General features: G+C 42.1%; 1 protein-coding gene across 4 annotated transcripts in view; it reads left to right on the top strand.

The window, feature by feature from the left end:
* DMD (dystrophin) overlaps nt 1-21,095 on the top strand; it is a 3,148,630-nt gene that overhangs the window by 2,757,406 nt on the left and 370,129 nt on the right. For all 4 annotated transcript variants that reach the window (XM_029603105.1, XM_029603098.1, XM_029603099.1 and 1 more), the window contains one exon: nt 17,503-17,675. In XM_029603105.1, the coding sequence (XP_029458965.1) occupies nt 17,503-17,675 (173 nt within the window). The remainder of the gene's footprint in view (nt 1-17,502; nt 17,676-21,095) is intronic.

The following is a 21,095-nucleotide window of genomic DNA, read 5'->3' as shown; positions in this document are numbered from 1 at the left end:
CCTCTCCTCGCCCCCAGGGACACCTCTTCACAATCCGGTTAAAAGCAGGTGCTCTTGTTCCAGCCAGGCGGAGGGGGCCACTGTAATACTGATTTACCTGTGAGATGGCTTTGCATCATGGCATACCATCTCCTACTTTAAACATCTCTCCAGCTGCATATTCAGTAGCTTTGCTTCTGGATATGTCGGGGGTGCGATTAGCATTGTCTGATGGGCTGCTCCCTAGGGCCTTGATTTACCTCAGGCCACCATGGCCAGAGTGGCTAAGAAGGCAAAGAGCTTTCAACAACTTCAGTCACTCATTTCATCTTGGGGATGAAACAGAAAGCAGAGAGAAGACATGGAGGCATAAATATTTAGGTTTCTGCTAAATGTGGAGTGAATTTAAAAATACATGTCGGAGTAGGCCTGTTGGTTAAGCGGCAGTGCTGGGACTCTATTCCCCATGCTGAGGCTAGGTTAAAATGACGACATTCATCACACTCCAGCCGAAATGCTTTCCTAGTTTGTTTTTCCTTATTTAACCAAGCAGACCACTTGTATTTGCAGATTATTTATTTATTTGAAAAGATTTATATACCCCGATCCACAGTTTGCCTGAAGCGATATTATATGATAACTGGCACCCAGGGGTTACCCTCTCGCTTCTGCCACTGAATGAAATGTGAACAATATATTGAGAAAAATATCATCTAATCTTGCATTTCAGTATTCCTCTATAATTACTTTCTGGGGAGGTGTTACCCATTTCTCTCTTTCCCCCTAGGACCCCTGGTGAGGAAATATCAGGTCCTTTTATGAATACACATGCTGTGGGGTAGTCTCGCAATTGGTTAATAGGAATGTGTGGTCTTTTTAAACGATGTGGAAAATACCGAAGGCATTTCTGATGAAGTCCATATTCAGCCGCTGTGCGGCTCAGCAAGTTAAGCTGAATAAACCTATCCGACTGACTTAGCCTATATTTTCAGCGTCACTGCCGCACTGCTGAATATATCCAGCTAACTTGTAAGATAGGTCTGTGGGACAACCAGACTTAGCTGGATAACTTATCTGGCTTAACTCACCTTCTCCCACTTACGCTCCCAGAACTCTGCTGACTTAGCCGGCCAAATTTTAGCCAGATAAAAAGTTATCCAGCTAAATGCTTCTGAACACGGACCACCTCTTGTTTTTGTTTCATGTCATTTCCCATCCTAAATGACACACAAAAAAAAAAAAAACAACAAAATTTTGTTTCGATAGCACACGCTAAAATGCAGAAATTAAATGAAAATATAGTAAATAGAAGGAAAACAAAATTTGGTTTTCCATGCACACCCCTGTGTGTTAAGTGTTACTGCTTTCTTTGATGCAATGTGTAGAACAAAGACTGGGATTTACTGTAGGGCTGCCGATAGCAGCAGGTTCCCTAGACGTCTTACTGAACAGATTCAGACTCAGCAACGAATATCTTCATGAACTATACCACTATCAATAACACAGTATGCTTATTTATCTTTCTATCCATTTATCTACATATATATATATATGTCAGGGTAGATATTCATAAAGCCATTTAGACAGATAATCTAATAGTTATCCTGTCTAAATGGCATACCCAGTTATATTCAGCCCTTATCCAACTAAACTTTAGTCAGGTAACCAGTTACCCAGCTAGAAAATAATCAGATAAAAAAGGGGCGTTTTGAGGGCATTCCGGGGAGGGGCTGAGATATCCAAGCTAACCTAGCCAAATATAGAGTATATCCGGTGCTAGCTATAGCCAGATAACTTGTCCACTAAATGTCCTACTGAATATGGACCCCTATTATATTTATCTGCTGCCTCTTATCTGTTTCTTTTCTGAAGCAGAAGGGTGAACAGTGTCCAGGTGGTATTTTAAGAGCTGTTTTGTGACACGGGAGGGGGCACTGAAATGCATTAGGCAGGATTCCTTTATTTATCAGGACACTGCACAAATAATGACCAATTTCTAAGCAGATTGCTGGGCTGTCCTGCCAAATGCAAGGGCCACCATCATTCAGGACTTCTTCTACAGTGAAAAGTGTATCTTTATTGTTACTACATTTTATAGGACCAACATACAGATTAGCCAAAGATGCTCTATACAAAGTTGTGGGACCCCATCCAAAGAAGGGACTTGCGTGGTCTCCAGCACCCAGGTAACAACATCATGTCTGCATGGTCCAGTAATAGACATTACAGTTCTGCAGAGAATCCAGGACTCAGATCGGTAACGAGGACTGCATTCAGGTGATCTCTCACTCACCTTGTTATGAGCAGCCCTGAGCTCTCCACCACTCTTTTCCATGAAGGTAGCCCTGGCTTGCATTCAGTGATCTGCTTAAGCAGCTCTCTTGCTCTGGAAAGAATGTGCGGTGTTGAAGCCCAGCAGCACAGACTCGTTGAAGAGTCTTGCACGATTTACAAAGAATCCTTTCAGTTTGTGGGTAGATCGGAATGCTGAACCAGGCAACTCTCCGCGGAAGGCGCTCTTAGCAGAAGCTTAGCTGTAATGCATTTGAAATGTATTTGGCCTGTAGTGACAGGAGAATAAGAAATGCTGCTGTTCTCCCCGGGCTGGTCCCTCCTACGTCCGTGGCCCTGACTGCTGTCCTGACATTGGACAAAGTATCCATTTGTTGCAGATTGTTGAGCCCTGAGCCTGCAAGTGCTGTCTGCCAGCAGAACTTACTGGAGCTGAACTTGACACTTTCAGACTCTGCTGTAGCAGGAGTTCAGTCTTCTTGGGGGAGCCGCCCAGCATGCGTGAAAATGCTACACAGGAAGAAATATAATGTAAAGGTCAGACTCTGACATGCCTCTGATTTATTTGTTTCTAATTTACTAATGTTCTCTTGTGCGTCGCTCCTCTGCGTCTTCTGTCTTGGCCACAGGAGTTCCTCATGCTTTTCTGCGTAGAGAGAGGCTGTGGCAGTAGCATAGGCTTGGAAGCTCACAAGTTCCCAGTCTGTGCTGACTCTGGGAGGGGGTCCGATATGCTTGACAGCGCTGTCCTTTTCAAACTGTCACCATAAGCGCTGTTGACTTCTACATACGATCATGGGTTGCTGCATTAATCCATAGGAGACGCACAAGATAGCAGATAGCCAACACTGTGAAACGGCCAGCATCGTATGCATTTCTGTCTGTTCTATAGAGTATCACACATATGCCTTTTGGTATTTGTATTGATACATTGATTCTCAGTCGTAATCTTTTCTCTTACTTCATATTTATTATATCTGTAGAGAGAGAGAGAGTGAGTGAGGATGTTTAGTGGTGTTCCATTAGATAATGGATTTTTTCTTACTGGTCATGGGGAGGGGGATTTGTATAACTTAACAGATCCTCATTTCTGTTTCTTACCCAGTGAGTTCAGAGATTGGTAACAAAAGGATCTTAAAGTGCAAAGCCAACTGTCTTCAGTCACCAGTTGCATTGAAGGCTGGTTTGAAGCCAGTTTCATTAGATGAAGGCCAGCAAGCAAGATGTAGGTGAAACCTTTTTATTGGACTGACTCGGGACATCTGCGATGAGCTGTCGCATCTGCTCCCTTCATCAGGTCAGTAAAGCTCATCACAGATGTATTGAGTTAGTCCCGTGAAAACGTCTCACCTACAACTTGTTTGTTGGCCCTTATTTCTAAGTAATGAAGTCAACGAACACGGAAACCACAATCACGTGCTCAAAACGAGAGCTAGGATTTAATGTGTAAAGGTGAGTGCGTGCACATGTCCTTCACATTAGGATTAGAGAGGGAGAGAGACAGGCATGTCATGAAGTATGGTGAGAAAATGAGATGGAGTCGACTCGTGTACCAGCTATTACTCATGGTATCGGCACACCACACCCATTCTTCAAAAACAAAAAGCCCCAGTGAACATTATGAGCTTGATATTCAACAGACCAGTGAGCAGAAAGTTACTTGGGAGAATATACCTGGATAATTGTCCTGCTGAATATACCCAAGTTAAAGTTACCTGGGTAACTTGAGGGCAACTATTTTTCTGAACAGACTTACTAGGCTAACTTTAGCCCTGTCCCAGAATGCTCTCAGCACCACCTCTGTTGCCCCAGCTAAATTTTATGTGAGTAAGGAGTTGCCCAGACAAAATTTAGCTGGGGATCATTGGGGGGGAGGGGGGGGGTGCGGTGAATTTTGAAGTATTTCACCTGGTTAACTCCAAAGGTTACCTAGTCAAAGCCTTTGAATATCTACCTCCATATTAATGGTGAAATATTCTATTTATTTATTTGGATTTCATGCCTGCCTTTTGTATATGAAATTCCCCAGGGCTGGGTACAAAAGACTTGTAATGTATAGTCTAAGACCCATAGTTGTAGGAGTTTAACAATTCTAATCTGAGGGAGATGGTGGAAAAGGACTAACTTTAAATAATTTAACAACAGGGCTAAAATAAAAAAGACACAACATCTCAGTATCATGCAGCAATCGTATGTTCAGTCACTTTATAACAGTCAATTTCACTGTCGTACATAGGAAGAAGGTTTCAGACTGTTTTCCAGGGTGAAGGTAGTTACAGAATTGGCTTGAAAGGCCTTTCAGAAGAGCCAAGATTGTACTTGCTTCCCGCAGTTGGAGTAATCATGCCTTTGGTGGAACTCCTCTGGGAAGAGAGTTCCTTAGGGCAGGTGCTGCTCCCAAGAAAGTTCATCAGTAGATATCTGTCTTTTGATTTCTTTTGGCAATGGAGTTGCTATGGAGGCACCAAGTGAAGCTCTTAGATTTCTCGCAGGAATAGAGAAGGACAGCTCATCTTTCTGGTGACTAGGTCCGTTCCCTCATAGAACTTTGTAAATCAGTGTCAATGTTATGAATTTGGTTCTGTATGGGACTGATCTGATATGGTCAAGTGGCTTACAACCCTCTGTTAATCATGCAGCAGAGTTTTCCATTAGTTGGAGTTTAATCCCTGTTAATCCCTTATACTGTGTGTTGCAGTAATCAACCAAGTGATTACCATGGCATTAAACTATGACTGGGTTTTTTTTCTCGATGAGAGGGCAGGGTTTTCATAATGTACATAGCTGAAAGTCAGAAAGTGGAAACTTTTTAATGTTGCCTGGATTTGGGGGAGCATGGTTAGTTCTGAGTCCAGAAAGATTCCAGGGTCTTTTATCTATGTTTTTAGTGGCAGCTCAAAGGTTTTGAATGGGATTTTCAAATTAGGGTTCTATCCATTCTTGTTTTGTATCCAGAGAATCTCCAGTTTGCTGGGATTCAAATTGAGTTGTTTTTGGTCCATACTTGGATGGCTGTGAAGAAGGTATTTAGCTTTTTATTTGCTGTTGATGGGTCCAGGTCCATTGGTAGTACTAGATGGACATCATCCATGTAGTTGTATGCTTTTATATCAGAAATACAGATCAGTTGAGCTAGTGATCTAAATGTTGAAAAGTACTGGTGATAGTATGGAATCCTGTGGGACTTCCACAAGTCAAGACCTAGGGTGCCAATGGGTTCTCAGCAAATATACAGATTGTTGCCTGTCAGACTCAAAGTAGTTAAACCAGGTTAAGACCTTGCCACTGAGGCTAGCCTTTGCTAGCTATATTAGCATGATATTGTGATATACTGTTCAAAATCTGCTGAGAAGTCCAGCAGCACTAGTAATGCAGCCTAGCTTCTTTCATGGTATCTGAGGAGACTATCCAGCAGGGCTAGAAGGACTATCTCTGTCCATGGCCTTTTCTGAATCTTGATTGGCAAAGGTCCATCCAATTTCTGTCTGCAAGCCAACCATTTAGGGGTAGATTTTTTTTTTAAATGTGCGCACGTCAATGTGCACCCATTTTCCAGGGTGTGCACATGGATGCAGCTATTTTATAACAAGCACGTGTTATAAAATACAATATCGGCATGTACATGTGTGGCGGATTTTAACATCCGCGCATACGGGTGATGGTGTCTGCACGCAGGGGGGATAATTTTGAAAGACAATGTGCGGCGACGTGACTAGGACTTCCCCAGTTCCCTCCCAGTCCGCTCCAATTAAGGAGTGGACTGGGAGGAAGCTTCGCTATACCACTTCCTACTCTACCTCCTTTTTTCACTCTCTTCTCCTCCCCGACCCCTAAAACCCCTTTCCCTACCATTTTTTGTTATTTCGGAACGTCATCTGAATAGACGAAGTAAGTTCTGTGCACCAGCCGAGACAGTGGCCTGTCCCGGCCAGTCTCCTTCCCGACCTTCCCCACCCAAACTGGAAAAGGGATCCGAATGAAGAAAACAGGAAATAGCATGAACACTAGTAAGTCAGATGCAAAGCATTGATAAGGAAGGCAAAGAGAGAATTTGAAAAGAGGCTTACTTTGGAAGCAAGAACTCATAAGAAAATATTTTTCACGACATTTAAGATAAAAAGCTTGCGAGGGAGTCAGTTGGACCATTAGATGATCAAGGAGTAAAAGGGGCACTTAGGGTTGACAAAGCCAAAGCAGAGAGATTAAATGAATTCTTTGCTTCAGTATTCACCAAGATATACCTGTTCCAGAAATGATATTCAAAGGTGATGATTCAGAGGAACTGAAACAAATTTCAGTGAACCTGGAAGCTGTTCTAGGGCAAATTGACAAATTAAAGAGTAGCAAATCACCTGGACCAGGTGGTATACATCCCAGAGTGCTGAAAGAACTGAGAAATGTAATTGCGGATCTGCTATTGGAAATTTGTACACTATTAGTAACATCTTCTATGGTACGTGAAGACTGGAGAGTTGCCAATGTAATGGCAATTTTTAAAAAGGGATCAAGGGGTGATCCAGGAAACTACAGACAGTGAAGCTTATGACTGTGCCAGGTAAAATGGTAGAAACTATCATAATGAACAAAATTCCTGAACATAAAGATAGGCATAGTTAATGGAACAAAGCCAACATGGATTTAGCCAAGGGAAGTCTTGCCTCACAAATTTAAGGGCATAAATAAACATGTGGATAAAGGATTTCCAGAAAGCATTTGACAAAGTCCCTCATGAGAGATTTCTTAGGAAATTTAAAAAGTCATGGGAAAGGGGGCAGTGTCCCATTGTAGATTGCCAACTGGTTAAAAGATAGAAAACAGAGAGTTGGGTAAGATGGTAAATTTTCCCAATGGAGAAAGGTGGAGTGCCCCATGGACCTGTTCTGGGACCACTGCTTTTTAATATATTCATAAATGACCTGGGAATGGGATCAATAAGTGAGGTGATCAAATTTGCCAATGGCACAAAGTTATTCAAAGTTTTTAAATTGCAAGAGGACGGTGAGATATTGCAAGAGGACATTGCAAAACTGCAAATGGCAAATTATGGCTACATAATGCAAGGTTCCACATTGGGGCTTATCACTCAGGAAAAGGATCTAAGTGTCATTGTTGAAAATACATTGAAACCTTCTACTCAGTGTGCAGCAGCCGCCAGAAAAGCAAATAGAATGTTAGGGATTATTAGGAAAGGAATGGAGAATAAAACAGAGAATATCATAATGCCTCTGTTTTGCTCCACGGTGTGATCTCATTTTGAGTATTGTGTGCAGTTTTAGTCACCACATCTCAAAAAAGTTATAGAAGAATTAGAAAAGGTACAGAGAAGGGCGACCAAACAGATGAAGGGGATAGAACAATTTCCTTATGAAGAAAGGCTAAAGAGGTTAGGACTCTTCAGTTTAGAGAAGAGACGGCTGAGGGGGAGATATGATAGAGATCTGTAAAATAGTGAGTGGAATGGAATAAGTAAACGTTAGTTGTTTACTCTTTTGAAAAGTAAAAAGACCAGGGGACACACAATGAAGTTAGTAGGTAATACATTTAGAATTAATACAGAAAATATTTTTTTTTTCTCAATGCATAAGCTCTAGGGTTTGTTGCCGGAGGATGTAGTGAAAGCTGCGTTTAAAAAAGATTTGGACAAGTTCATGGAGGTAGATTTGCAGAAATCCACTGCTTCTTCTTGGGATAAACAGCTTGAAATCTATCTACTCCTTGGGATCCTGCCAGGTATTTGTGACTTGGCTTGGCCACTGTTGGAAACAGGATACTGGGATTGGTGGATCTTTAGTCTGACCCAGTATAGCAAGTCTTATGTTCTTTTTTTTTTATTATTTATCAAGATTTATAAATTTAATACAAAGAGACCTTTGCACAGAAATCTAAGAGATTTACATTGATTTTGTTTCATAATTACATAATCACTCTTAAATCTTTCATAATTACATAATCACTCTTAAAAACAGAATAAAGAAACCTAAACATATACTGTATCTCTTCTTACATAGGCAAAAGGAGAGGAAAGAAATTAAGGAGAACATAGGAAAAAACAGTTAATTCTTTAACATACGGCTGCCTAGAACTTCAGGTATTCTAATTATAGACCCCCACCTATAACCTACAGGTTATTGCGCCCGGGCCTCGAGAAAAGCCTGTAGTTGTTCCGGGCTAAATAATATATATGTGTTCCCAGAGAGTATTATAATGCATTTACAGGGGTACCGTAGAACATAGGTACCCCTCAATGCCAAAACCTCTGAGCGCATAGCAATGAATCTCTTCCTACGCAGTTACGTGGATTTTGCTAAGTCAGGGAAAATCTGAACCTGACCTCCCAAGAATAATGAATTAATATTCTTAAAATAATTCTTCATAATTAACCCAAGATCATTTTCTCAGAAAAAAGTAACAAACAAAGCAGACCTCTCAATTACTTCAACCCCAGAAGTTTCCAGGAAATTGGACAGATTAGACATATCTATCCCTAAACTAGGCAATATGGGAGTGCTTCTTTGAGGTAGGAAGAATATTTTTTTTAATGAAGGAACTTTATCTGAGGGCAACTTTAGGATCTCTACCACATAAGTTTTAAAAGTCTGAAACGGTAACTCTCCTATCACCTTTGGGAAATTAAGGATTCTCAGATTTAAGTGTCTTAGATAATTTTCAACAGACTCAAGCCTTCTCATTGACGAAAGTCTCTCATTCACGGAAACAGCACTCAAATCTTGAAGTTTTTTTACCTCTTTGGTTACCTTCTCCATAGCGTTTGTTTGATCCATTTTCTCTTGGCTATGGTCTAGCTCAAATTTATCCATTCGTCTTGTTACCGCCTCCAACCGAAAGGCTTGTTCATCAAATTTCATCGCATTCCCTGCAAACAGGTCCCATAGGGACTCAAGTGTTACCACCGCTGGTTTCACACTTCTCCGCGGGGTAAATGAGCCAAACCGTTGCTCTTCGGCATTTCTGCCTCTCAATGTTAACGAAAATCCGAGTCCCTCTTCCTCCACAACACTCTCCAAGGTCTCAGCAAGAGCTTGGGTTGCTCCTCCCTCTGCACCGTTGCCGGCTTCGCCTCCCATCTGAGCACACTCTGTGTCTTCCCCCATCGGCTTCTCAGCTAGCGCGACCTTGGACAGTGGAGAAGCCTGCAGCGGTGTTCTGGGGTCCGGAGGCGTCAGTGATAGTTCCCCCGGTGAGTAAAGGGCTCCTTTCCCCTCCTCTCCAGCGGGGCTAGACGTCCTCTGTTCTTATGTTCTTAATGAGTGAGGTGATCAGATTTGCTGGCAAGTTATTTATTTATTTAAAATCTTGTATTCTACCATCTTCCATAAAAATTATATTCGGTGCGGTTTACATCACAACATATATAATACACTAAAACACATTAAAACATCTAAAACAATAAAATAAACAAAATAAACAACATTATATTAACAATTGACATACCTTCATGTATTAAGATTTTGGTGCCCAGTAGTCAACAGCCAAAATGCCTCCTGAAAAGATATGGTCTTAACACCCTTCCTAAACTTTTTAATAACAACGTCCTGCTTTAAATTCTGCAATAATGTATTCCATAGTGTGGACACTATGTAAGAGAATGCTCTGTTTCTAAATTGCTGTCACTAATACTCAGTATTTGTAAAAGAGCTGGTTAGTACCATTCTAGTTTTTTACGAACAAGATACGAAGTATCTTCCCAAAGTAATTTATAGGTTGTAACCAACAACTGAAACTTTATTCTGTATGTTATTGGTAACCAGTGAAGGCTCTGTACTGTAGGAGTAATATGGTCCCTTCTGTATAAACCCCACAGCAAATGTGCCGTTGCATGCTGAATTAACTGTAATACGTGTATTAATTTATCAGGTAACCCAACACAGATGGAACAACAATAATCTAACTGCCCTAGTACTATGGCTTGGAGCACTGTCTGAAACATTTCTGTTAGAATTAATAATTTTAATGACCTATGCAGCTTCAGCTTATAGAAAGCTACTTTGGTTACTTATGGAGTTTCAACGTGAGTTGCGAGTCTAAAAATATACCCAAGCTTTTTGTTTCCAACAGTACAGGCAGGTTTTCCCCTTCAAACTTTAATGCATCTACATCTGCTGCCAGGTGGGATTTCCCTACACAGAGAATTCTGGATTTTAAGATATTTATAGCCATTCCATTAGTGGCTAGCCAAGTTGTTACCTTATGTAGCATAATCTGAGTCTTTCTTCTGGGACCTTGCCAGGTACATCACTATGAATGTACAGCTGTATGTCACCTGTGTACATAAAATATAACATCCCACATCCCCAGTATTTGAAACACTTGCCCTAATGGAGCAAGTTAAAAGGTTAAAAAGTACTGATGACAAGGCCAGTCCTTGAGGGAGACCAATTCTCAAAAGTCTTTAAGAGGAACATTGGTCGTTGATCTCTACACACTGGCTTCTATCACATAAAAAAGATATGGATCATGATAATACCTTTCCTGAAATCTCAATGGTTCATAGGTGAGTAATAAGAATGTCATGCCTAATGATGGCAAGGGCACTTGAGAATATCCAGTTGGACTAACACTCTAGTTCTCCCATTTTCAGAGTTAACCAGCATAGAGTCAAGATGTGAATCCATTAAAAGTTCTGTGTTATGGCCTTTCCTAAATCAAAATTGGTGCTCATCTAGCACCGTATGCCCTTCTATGTAATTATCTAACTGCAACACAGTTTTTTTGCTAATGTGGACAAATTTGATACTGTTCTATAACTGGCAACGTCACTGACAAACTGCGATCTTTTTGTACTGGTCTCACAGTTTGTTTCAACATTTTCAGTACATACTCTTCACTTAAAGAGGAGTTGACTGTATTCTTAATGATCGCATAAGCAAGCTCCTTTAAGTTCTTTACTATATAAAAAAGGACATTGGTTCAATGGGGACGATGTACTCTTTATACTAGCTACTATAGCCATTGTTTTCTTCAGTGTAATTGGGCTAAAATCTGTCCAGATTTTAGGTGCTACTAAAGACCTTTCCTCCCTATCAAATGTAGTCTCTAGCTGCATTTGTATTGCCAACAATTTATTTTCAAAAAATTTACAAACTGATCACAGTCAGATATCTTTTGGCCTTCTACTGTCAGTTTTCCTGTAACTTGTTTTACAATAGCAAAAGATTCTAGCAGTCGATTAAGAGAGGATTGTAATGACGGCATAAAGTAAGTATGTTTGGTTAAACGACAGACTTTTCTGTAGTTCATCAATCTAATATAGTATTCCTCTCATAATACCAGTAGAATATTTTCTCCAACCTTACGCAGGATTTTGCTGTGTTCCACCAATTCTTATGTAAACCAAGGCTCTAATTTAGACTTTCCATGTGTCCACCTCTCACTTTGGGGGGTAACTGTATTATAGGTTTGTGTTTAAACTCAGATTCCAACTTTTGACTAGTTCTTCTTTTGAGGATGTGTCCCACAATTGAGTTTCAATATCAGATCTCCAGCATGCTTCAAATTGTGCCATGTCTACAGTTGGCTGCTTTATACACCTGCTATATTTCTTTTGTGCAGTAGGTACGCTAACATAAATTTGAAACTTTTTTATTTATTTATTTGAAACTTTTATATACCGGTATTAGTAAGCATACATCATACCGGTTCACATTGTAACTAATAGGCTGAAATTACAATCAACAGGGAGGGGAAACCGGGAGGATTATACATAGAGCAGAAGGCATTGAAATTAAAACATTAAAACTGAAAACGGGCTATTTACAGGTCTATATATAAGGCTTAAACAAGTTACTTACAGAAGTCTATATACAGATGGGTTCAATTTAGGTGAGCTGGTAGGGGGGAGAGGGGAGGAGGTGTGAAGATTAATCTGGGTAGGCTTGTCGGAAGAGCCACGTTTTAAGTTTTTTTCTGAACTTGGAGTAACATGGCTCCAGCCTGAGTGTGGTAGGGAGGGCATTCCATTGCTTGGGGCCTGCAATGGATAGTGCGCGATCCCTAGTAGAGGAGAGGTGGGCTTTTTTTAAAGGGGGAGTAGAGAGGGTGCCTTTGTTGACAGATCGAATGGGTCGTTCAGAGCGTGTGGAACAAAAGGGTTCGTCAAGCCAGTTAGAGTTGTAAGAGTGGATGGATTTGTGTACTATGGTTAAGATTTTAAAGAGAATATGGGATGCGATGGGGAGCCAGTGGAGTTCTTTGAGTATGGGAGTGATGTGATCGGCTTTCCGTGAGTTGGTGATGACCCTGGCGATAGCATTTTGGAACATTTGTAAGGGTTTGGTAGTGGAGGAGGGTAGACCGAGGAGGAGGGCATTACAGTAGTCAAGCTTAGAGGAGAGGGTAACTAGAGAGTGATCGGATCATAGTACTTTTTTTTACCATGATGGAGGAAACTCTACAATCCCATTGCTGATGGCAAAGTAACAAATCCAAATACATTTGCATTGAATGCTGCCTATCTAGGCCTAAATAACTCTCAACAGAACACACACAGGTGATACACAATTTTTCAAAATTGTTAAATCACAAGAGGATTGTGAGAAATTGCAAGACCAGGAGATTGGGAATCCAATTGGCAGATAACATTTAATATGGACAAATGCAAAGTGATCCATGTAGGGAAGAGCAATGGAAATTATAGCTACACAATGCAAGGTTCCACATTGAGAGTCACCACCCAGGGAAAGGATCTAGATGTCATTGAGGATAATATGTTGAAATCCTCTTTTCAGTGTGTGGCAGTGGCCAAGAAAGCAAATAGAATGCTAGGAATTATTAGGAAAGGAATAGAGAATAAAATAGAGAATATCTGAATTCCAGTAGATCATTCCATGATGCGACCACACCTTGAGTATTGTGTATAGCTGTGGTCACCGCATCTCAAAAAAGATATAGCAGAATTAGAAAAGGTACACAGAAAGGCGACCATAATATGGGCATCCAGGACCTCATTCACTCAATCCACCCCTTTTACAACCAATAAATACAGAGACAATAATTTGGGTAAAACAAGGCCGCAGCTTTAATCACCAAGCGGCCCGAGCCTCAATTTACACAATTAACAATAACAACATGGATTTCAGTACTGCACCCCCCCCCCCCCCCCCAGACTATCCGCCACTGTCCGGCAAGATAGCCTAACCCACCTTCTTTGTTTGCTGATTTGGCCCCTCACACACCAGGTTTTGACTCCCGCCACTCACCTGCAAGGAGCCAACCTGTGTGGACCCCCGCTGCCAACCCTGCAAGGAGTCTGGCCAAACAGCCCCCGCCACCTACCGGCAAGGAGCCAAACCCAGACAACAGCCCCCAATTGTCAACCATCGCTTGCTTGTTACCGAAATCCATTTAATATAACCAATAAACTAGCTGTTAAGGCTCGGGCCAACCGCAATACCCCCCCCCAGCCGCGACAAACCAACAACCCCCACCTCCCCCACACACAAAACCAAGAGAACAAAGGGTGGGTGGGAGGGTCGAACGACCTGACAACTAAGTCCGCTCGCCCCAGCCCCCTCACTAACCTAAACCGCGCTCTTTCCCCTTACCACCCACAATTCAAAAACCCCGCCGACCAATCCCATTCCGCCACGGAGCCCTTGCTTTTTCCCGGCCCAATCCGCGTCCTCCACGCTTCCCTCGAACACTCTCTCTTCGCATACCCCCCCCCCTCTAACCCTCGCCACTGATGACGTCACGTGCCACGTTCCTCCCCTACACCCCCCCCCCTTTCCCTCTTTCGCCGCTCGAGCGCCCCGCTCCGCGAATGGGCCTGGGCCCATATTATACCGTCTGTGTGGGCACTGGGCCCACCCAGTCTTCCAGAATTATAAAGGGGATGGAATGATTCCCCTATGAGGAAAGACTAAAGAGGTTAGGGCACTTCAGCTTGGAGAAGATATGGCTGAAGGGAGATATGATAGAGATCAATAAAATAATGAGTGAAGTGAAACGGGTAAATGCGATTTGGTTATTTACTCTTTCAAAAAGTATAAAGACTAGGGGACATTCAATGAAGTTACTAGGTGATACATTTAAGACAAACAGGAGAAATATTCTTTTTACTCAACTCATAATTAAACTTTGGAATTCATTGCTGGAGGATATGGTGAAAGCTGTTAGTATGGCTGGGTTTAAAAAATGTTTAGACATGTTCCTCGAAGAAAAATCCATAAGTTTAGTTTAGTTTATTGGGGTTTATATACCGATGTATCAGAGTATATATAAAAATATATATAAAAGAGGGGAACCACTACTATACAATAAGAATATTTCTGAAAAAAGTAGTAGCAAAAAATTAAACCTATATTAATATATGTCAATACCTCTTACTTCACACATTAAAAAATGCCATACCTAAGGCTGTTTTACAGGAATGACTTTAAAAATAATTCAAACATAAATTTTAAATGTGGAAAGGGCATCAAACGGACCAGTTAAAGGACCATTTCAAACCTTTGACTCTAAGGGCACATGATGATGGTCAGGGCATAATGTCCCAAACTTTTCTTCAATTTTTCAAAAACCAATTAGTGACAAAACCAAATATGAAATCATTTAAAAAAAGATTTATAATGTCCCAACAAACGAACGAGCAAAAAACTGCACTATATATTTATTATGTTTCTTGCACAATTTTTCACACGTCATAGATTTCATTCAAAACCTTTCTGTCCTTCTTGAAGCGAAACGACATTCCTGTGTTTCGGCTGGAGCTGCGTCAGGGGAAAAGTTGTGAAAAATTGTGCTCTAGGTTAGGTTGTCATGTGCAGTTTACATTGTAGCCTTTCCTCTTTGAGAAGTATTTTGTGCTATTTCCTTTCTAGTTTCCACCACTGTTGTTTTAGAGCTCCAAGTTCTTGGGAGTGCATCTGTGGAGAGGACACGGGACCTTTTTCTATGGGGCAATCTTATCCAAGGCTTTTGCAAGATTTTCGTTCCAAATCTTTACCTGTTTTGTTATAGATGATAGCTTCTCATCCACTAGGGAGTAATTTAGTGCATTTAGTAGGTTTTCAGGGATCTGTTATTTCTTCTTCCAGATCACTTTCAGGACTCCTGTGCTGTCTTCCTGTGGTTTGGTCACTGCATAAAGAGAACTTAATTAGGCTAAAGAAGTTAGGGCTGTTCAGTTTGGGGAAGAGTCATCTGAGGGGGGATATGATAGAATTCTACAAAATCATAAAAGGACTTGAACAAATTAATCTAAATCTGTTATTTATTCTCTCAGATAATAGAAAGACAAGGGAGCACTCCATGAAGTTAGCAAGTAGCTCATTTAAAACAAATCAAAGAAAAATGTTTCACTCAGCGCATAGTTAAGCTCTGGAATTCATTGCCAGAGGATGTGGTTACAGAATTTAGTATAACTGGGTTTAAAAAATGTTTGGATAAGTTCCTAGAGGAAAAATCCATAAACTGCTATTACAGTAATTAATAAGCAATAGTAGCTTATGATTTATCTAATGATTGGGTACTTGTGACTTGGATTGGCCACTGTTGGCAACAGGATACTGGGCTTGATGGACCCTTGGTCTGACCCAGTGGCATATCTTATGTTCTTATCTTAATGCTGTCCTCATGATGATTTTGACTATTCACCCCTGTGTGGAATATCAGATCCATGTGTGCTGCTTCTTATGAGTTGGGGAGTTAACTGCCTGAATGAGACCTGGTATCATGGCAAAGAAGTCAGTGTGATATTGTGCTTTTTGTGGTTACGTATAAGAATGGAGGGGCACTGGGTGTGAACTGAGGGGATCTTGTGTTCTCATCCACCCAAGATGGTAGAGAACAAATGAAGAAGAAGACAAAACCTATCTCGGATAAAGAGAGAGATCATACAAGCACTCGCACTGTATGTCTGGGAGCTAGGATAGATCCTTTGTGGATAGGAATTATTTATTTATAGAAATCCGATATTCCACTTTTTTACCAAATGATCCTGAAGCAGATTACAAACAAAATTAATCACAATTACAGTCAGATCGTAGTTTACAATAATTGCAGAATTCATAATCCTAAGGCCGAGTAAGAAGGAGGAGAGAAGAAGAGTATTTGTGGTTGTTAGGCTTGTGGCCAAGCAGGTCCAACAGACTTGTTTGTTATTAGTGTTGGACAGTAGGATGGAACAGAAAGAGTATAGAGGGAGCAATGCTGGCATTGGTAGAAGAAAGATAAGGAATGTTTCCTAAGAAGTTAGAATAAATCCTTAGGTAGATCAGTGATTCTTGTTAGGATGGAAGTCTTTGCAGTGAGGAAGTTTCTGTTAAGAGGCTCTTGTGAAGGTCTGGGTGAATAGCCATGCTTTTACTTGTTTTCTGAAGTTAAGGTAGCTTGGTTTGAGGCAAAGGGGTAATGGCTGTTCCAAAATCTTGGGAGCAAGGCAGCTGAATGCCCGGAGTCTTCTGCAAGTGCGGGTTTAGCAGTTGCCGAAGAAAGGGAAGCGAGGAGAGCCATTTGGGAAGATAGCAGGTTCCTTGTGGGCATGTAGGGGAGTAGAACTGAGAGGGATATTCAAGGTGTCAGTTTGTTTGCACATTTGAAGACTAGGCAGAGATTTTTTAATTGTATCCTGTATTTATCTGGGAGCCAGTGCTGCTTCTTCAGGATTGGCCTTATGTGTTCTGTTGCTTTGCCCCAGAGCAAGATTCTGGCTGATGTGCTTTGTTGGTGCTGGAGATGTTTGAGTTTGTGTTCTGAGAGGCCAGTGAAGAGGGAATTGCAGTATTGTACGTGACTGGTGATTAATATATATATGATCTTTTGCGAAGTTATCTTTCTCAATGAAGTTATGCAGTTGGCGAATTTGGCACAGATACAGATATCTATCTCCCTCTGAGATCGACATCTCTTTGAGATGTGGGATTCCATGGCCAAGTTGTGGTCAAGGTGAACTTCTAGGCTCTGTACTGTTCTAGTCTTTGGGTTTTAAAGGAGTTTCTAAGAAGGAGGATTGTGATTATAAGAGGTGGCTTTGTCAGCTTAGCCAGAGGAGCTCAGATTTAGTTGGGTTTAGTTGGACAGACTGGATAGGCTGATTGGTCTTTTTCTGCCATCACTAGACTTCACAGACAGATGAGTAGTGGGGAATTTAATGGAAGTCGTGCTCTGTCTACTTCTTAATCAGATGTGTTCTGTATATTTTCTCCATGCATCAGTCTGGGTTTTTTGGTAAGGGAGTGCTTACTTTCTTCTTTCGTTTTTTGTTCTTTGCAGGATCTGCAGACAGAAATCGAGGCTCACACTGAAATTTTCCACGTCCTGGATGAAAATGGACAGAAAATCCTGAGTTCCCTGGAAGGCTCTGATGATGCAGCCCTGTTACAGAGACGCCTGGATAGCATGAACTTCCGATGGAATGAACTCAGGAAAAAATCTCTCAACATTAGGTGCGTGTTGTTTGCTCCTCGCTAAATGTGGCTGGATTAGACCTGCTTAATCTGTATTAAGAAGTCCATTTTTTGCTGCGTTTTAAACAGCGATATTATAAAAAGCAGAAGAGATTCCCTCTTCCGCTATGAGGCTCCTACTCATAAAGACCCCCCTCCCCCACATGCTCAAACAGGCCAATGGAGAGGATAAGGTCATGGCGAGTGGAGATCATTCCTGCCCCAAAGACCCTAAGTTCCTTTTCACACAGCAAAAGGGGATCGTGTGGGAAAGGGATTCTGCTGGGCGTGGGGGGATGATGCTCATGGGGGTTCTGCTCTGGTTCTTAGGAGTCGATACTCCGGCGAGGAGGGATTACTTCTTGCTGCCAATATTTCGTTAAGGACAATGCATGTGTGTGTGTGTGGGGGGGGGGGGGGGAGCGTCTTTACCGAGATATCGGCAGCCACGTTAGCCTGAAAAAGTTAACTGTATCTGTATCTTGGAGGTGTACGTAGCATTTTTGACTTAATGAAAATTGAGAGGTCTAATGCAATTTACATTAAGACTTTGTAATATTAATGAGCTGCTTTTCATGCATTTGCAAATGACAGAGTTCTTTAATATTTTACTTAAGAAAATCCTGGTTTTAATGTTATCCATAATGTGCATTAACCTGGATTTGATGAATGTCCCCATTTTCATGCTGAATTTTATGTCATTTCTGTGGTGAAACTAATGTTTAAAGATTTTTAAACTTCTTTCTATCTACCAAGTGGGGAGATGTGTTTATCCAGCTAACTTGCTCAACCGGTTAATTTCTGAATATGGACCTCATAGTGCAGGGTTGCTCAGACTTGTCCTCCAGGCCAGTCATGTTTTAGGGTATCCCACATGAATATGCATGAGAAATATTTGCATGCATTGGAGGCAGAGCATGCAGATAAATCTCATGTTTATTTATTAGGAGTATCCGAAAACCCGACTGACTGAGGACCGGTTTGAGCACACCTATCATACAGGCCAATATAGTAAAGTGCGGCCGCGGTTACCCTGCTTCTAACCCGCTTTCTACTCACAATTTGGCCGCGTTAGTCCAACCAGCGATTCACTATCCCTTTTAACCCATCCTTACCGCCTCTTTAAATCAACGGGTAACCCTTTCCGCCCGCGGCATGTATATGAGATGTAAACGATCGGATTAGCTATTCCTTCCCATACAGTAATCGCGTGCCCCGATTATCGCTTTTTAAACCTGCAGTTTTGCCGCGCGTTTAACCTGCTAACTTACCGCCTACCCTAACCCCTGCGTTAGAGGCAGGGGTAAGGGTAGACGGCAAACTTTCCCCCAGCCCCCGCTCACCTGCCCTGGCCGCGTCCATGAGTGCCGGTCTCCGGGGCAGCCCCAGTCCTCTCTCTCCTCCTCCCGAAGCAACTTTAACCAAAAGAAAACCTAAAAACCTAAAATCCCCTCTTCCCGAAGCAAGGCAGGCGAAAAGCGACTCGACATGTAAAGTATTGTGATTAAGTGTAACCAAAGTAAACTTACTTTTTCTTTCTTTCAGCCCTCTCTGCCCTCCTCCGAAGGCGCCACGGCTCCCCTGCCTCCCGGGGGCAGCAGGTGGTGAAAGCAGCTTCCAGTGGCCCCCGCCGGCGAAGATGGACGAACGCACGCCCTTAGTGCACGGGCGCTCAAGCCAGCGAAAGCACATGAACGGGTGTGCGTGACGTCACGGCGTACATTCATTCGCTTTCGCTGACTTGGGGGCCCGTCAATTTTGGCGCTCAAGCCCACGAAGCGTATGAACGTACGCCGTGACGTCACGCACGCCTGTTCATGTGCTTTCGCTGGCTTGAGCGCCCGTGCACTACGGGCGTGCGTTCGTCCATCTTCGCCGGCGGGGGCCGCTGGAAGCCGCTTTCACCGCCGGCTGCCCCCAGGAGTCAGGGGAGCCGCGGTGCGCGCCTTCGGAGGAGGGCAGAGAGGGCTGAAAGAAAGAAAAAGTAAGTTTACTTTGGTTACACTTATTCACAATACTTTACATGTCGAGTCGCTTCGGGAGGAGGGGATTTTAGGTTTTTAGGTTTTCTTTTGGTTAAAGTTGGGATCCACTTCCTGGTACCTGTCATTTGAAATGACAGGTACCAGCGCACCCAGGATACTGTATAGGCGCCTGTATAGCGCCTATACAGTAAAATGGGTTGCGCTTCATGGACGCGCGTTGGACGCGGCTTGCATTTGCATGCCATTTAAATAGAGTATCGAGCGGTATGTGATTCGAACTGTGAGTGCGGCAAACGCGGGTGCGCCCGGCCCTAACGCACCTCTTTCTAGCGCACCTTACTGTATCGGCCCGATAGTGAATAGTGCATTGAAAGTGCTGATAATGCACACATTCACACAAATATTTAGCATAGACACTTCTCTACATCCGTAGAGGTGTAATCTGTTTCCATCCATCTCTAGTGGTGTAGTTAAATTTTTGCATTAATGGCCACATTTACATACACGTCCAAATGACTGAAAAATGCATTCCATTTAAATGAGCTGGATAGCATAATTTTCCTATTAATCAGCTCATTTACAGGCCGATCAGCATGTAGAAAGCAGGCGCTCAACGCTGAGCACCTGCTTTCTTAACGCGCACCCAACCACCTCTCCCGGGGACTCGATGTTATATTCAAATGACCTGCTGCACTAAAACGGACGCACAAGGGAAAAATACGCGACCCTAGTTCGCCACTAGCACCTCGGGTGCCTAGGAGACATGGCTGGGTGCCCATGTCTGACCTACCCTAAGCTCCATCCCCCCAAGGTCTGGTCTCATTGGTCCTTTTCACTGACATTTGTCAGTGAAAGGACCAATCCCCTTTCAGGACAGCCTTCTGAAAGGGGATTGGTCGGGCACTTTAATATTGAGTTATTGACTCCTTCATTTATTGCAATTTGATCCCTTCACTGTCACAGGTCAGTGAAAGGACCAATCTCCTTTCAGAAGGCTGTCCTGAAAGAGGATTGGTCCTTTTCACTGACAAATGTCAATGGAAAGGACCAATCGGGATCAGCCCTGGAAGTACACTTTTTTTGGCCGCTCAGAAATTATTTATTTATTTATTTTTAGATTTTTATATACCGGTGTTCCTATATGAAATAAAGATCACATCGGTTTACATTGAAATAGAACATGAAAATTGCCAAAAGGCATTACATAGAACAAGGTTATGAAACTTGGAACAGTGTACATAAGTTCAAAATTTAACAATAACGTTGTAACATTGATGACCAAAAGATAAAGGAGAAAAAAAAAAAAGACTTAAACAATTAAGTTGACAGGTCTTATTGAGCATGAAAATTATAACGTATAAGTGAGAAAGTCTCAAATGTCCTGTAGCAAGAGATTAGATACCGAAGTAGGTAGTGGTATGGAAAATGGGGGTTT

The sequence above is a fragment of the Rhinatrema bivittatum genome, chromosome 5 (genome assembly GCF_901001135.1).
Source record: "Rhinatrema bivittatum chromosome 5, aRhiBiv1.1, whole genome shotgun sequence".
Lineage (NCBI taxonomy): Eukaryota > Metazoa > Chordata > Amphibia > Gymnophiona > Rhinatrematidae > Rhinatrema > Rhinatrema bivittatum.
Note: the sequence above shows the minus strand (reverse complement) of the source record. Positions and strands in the feature narration are given on the sequence as shown.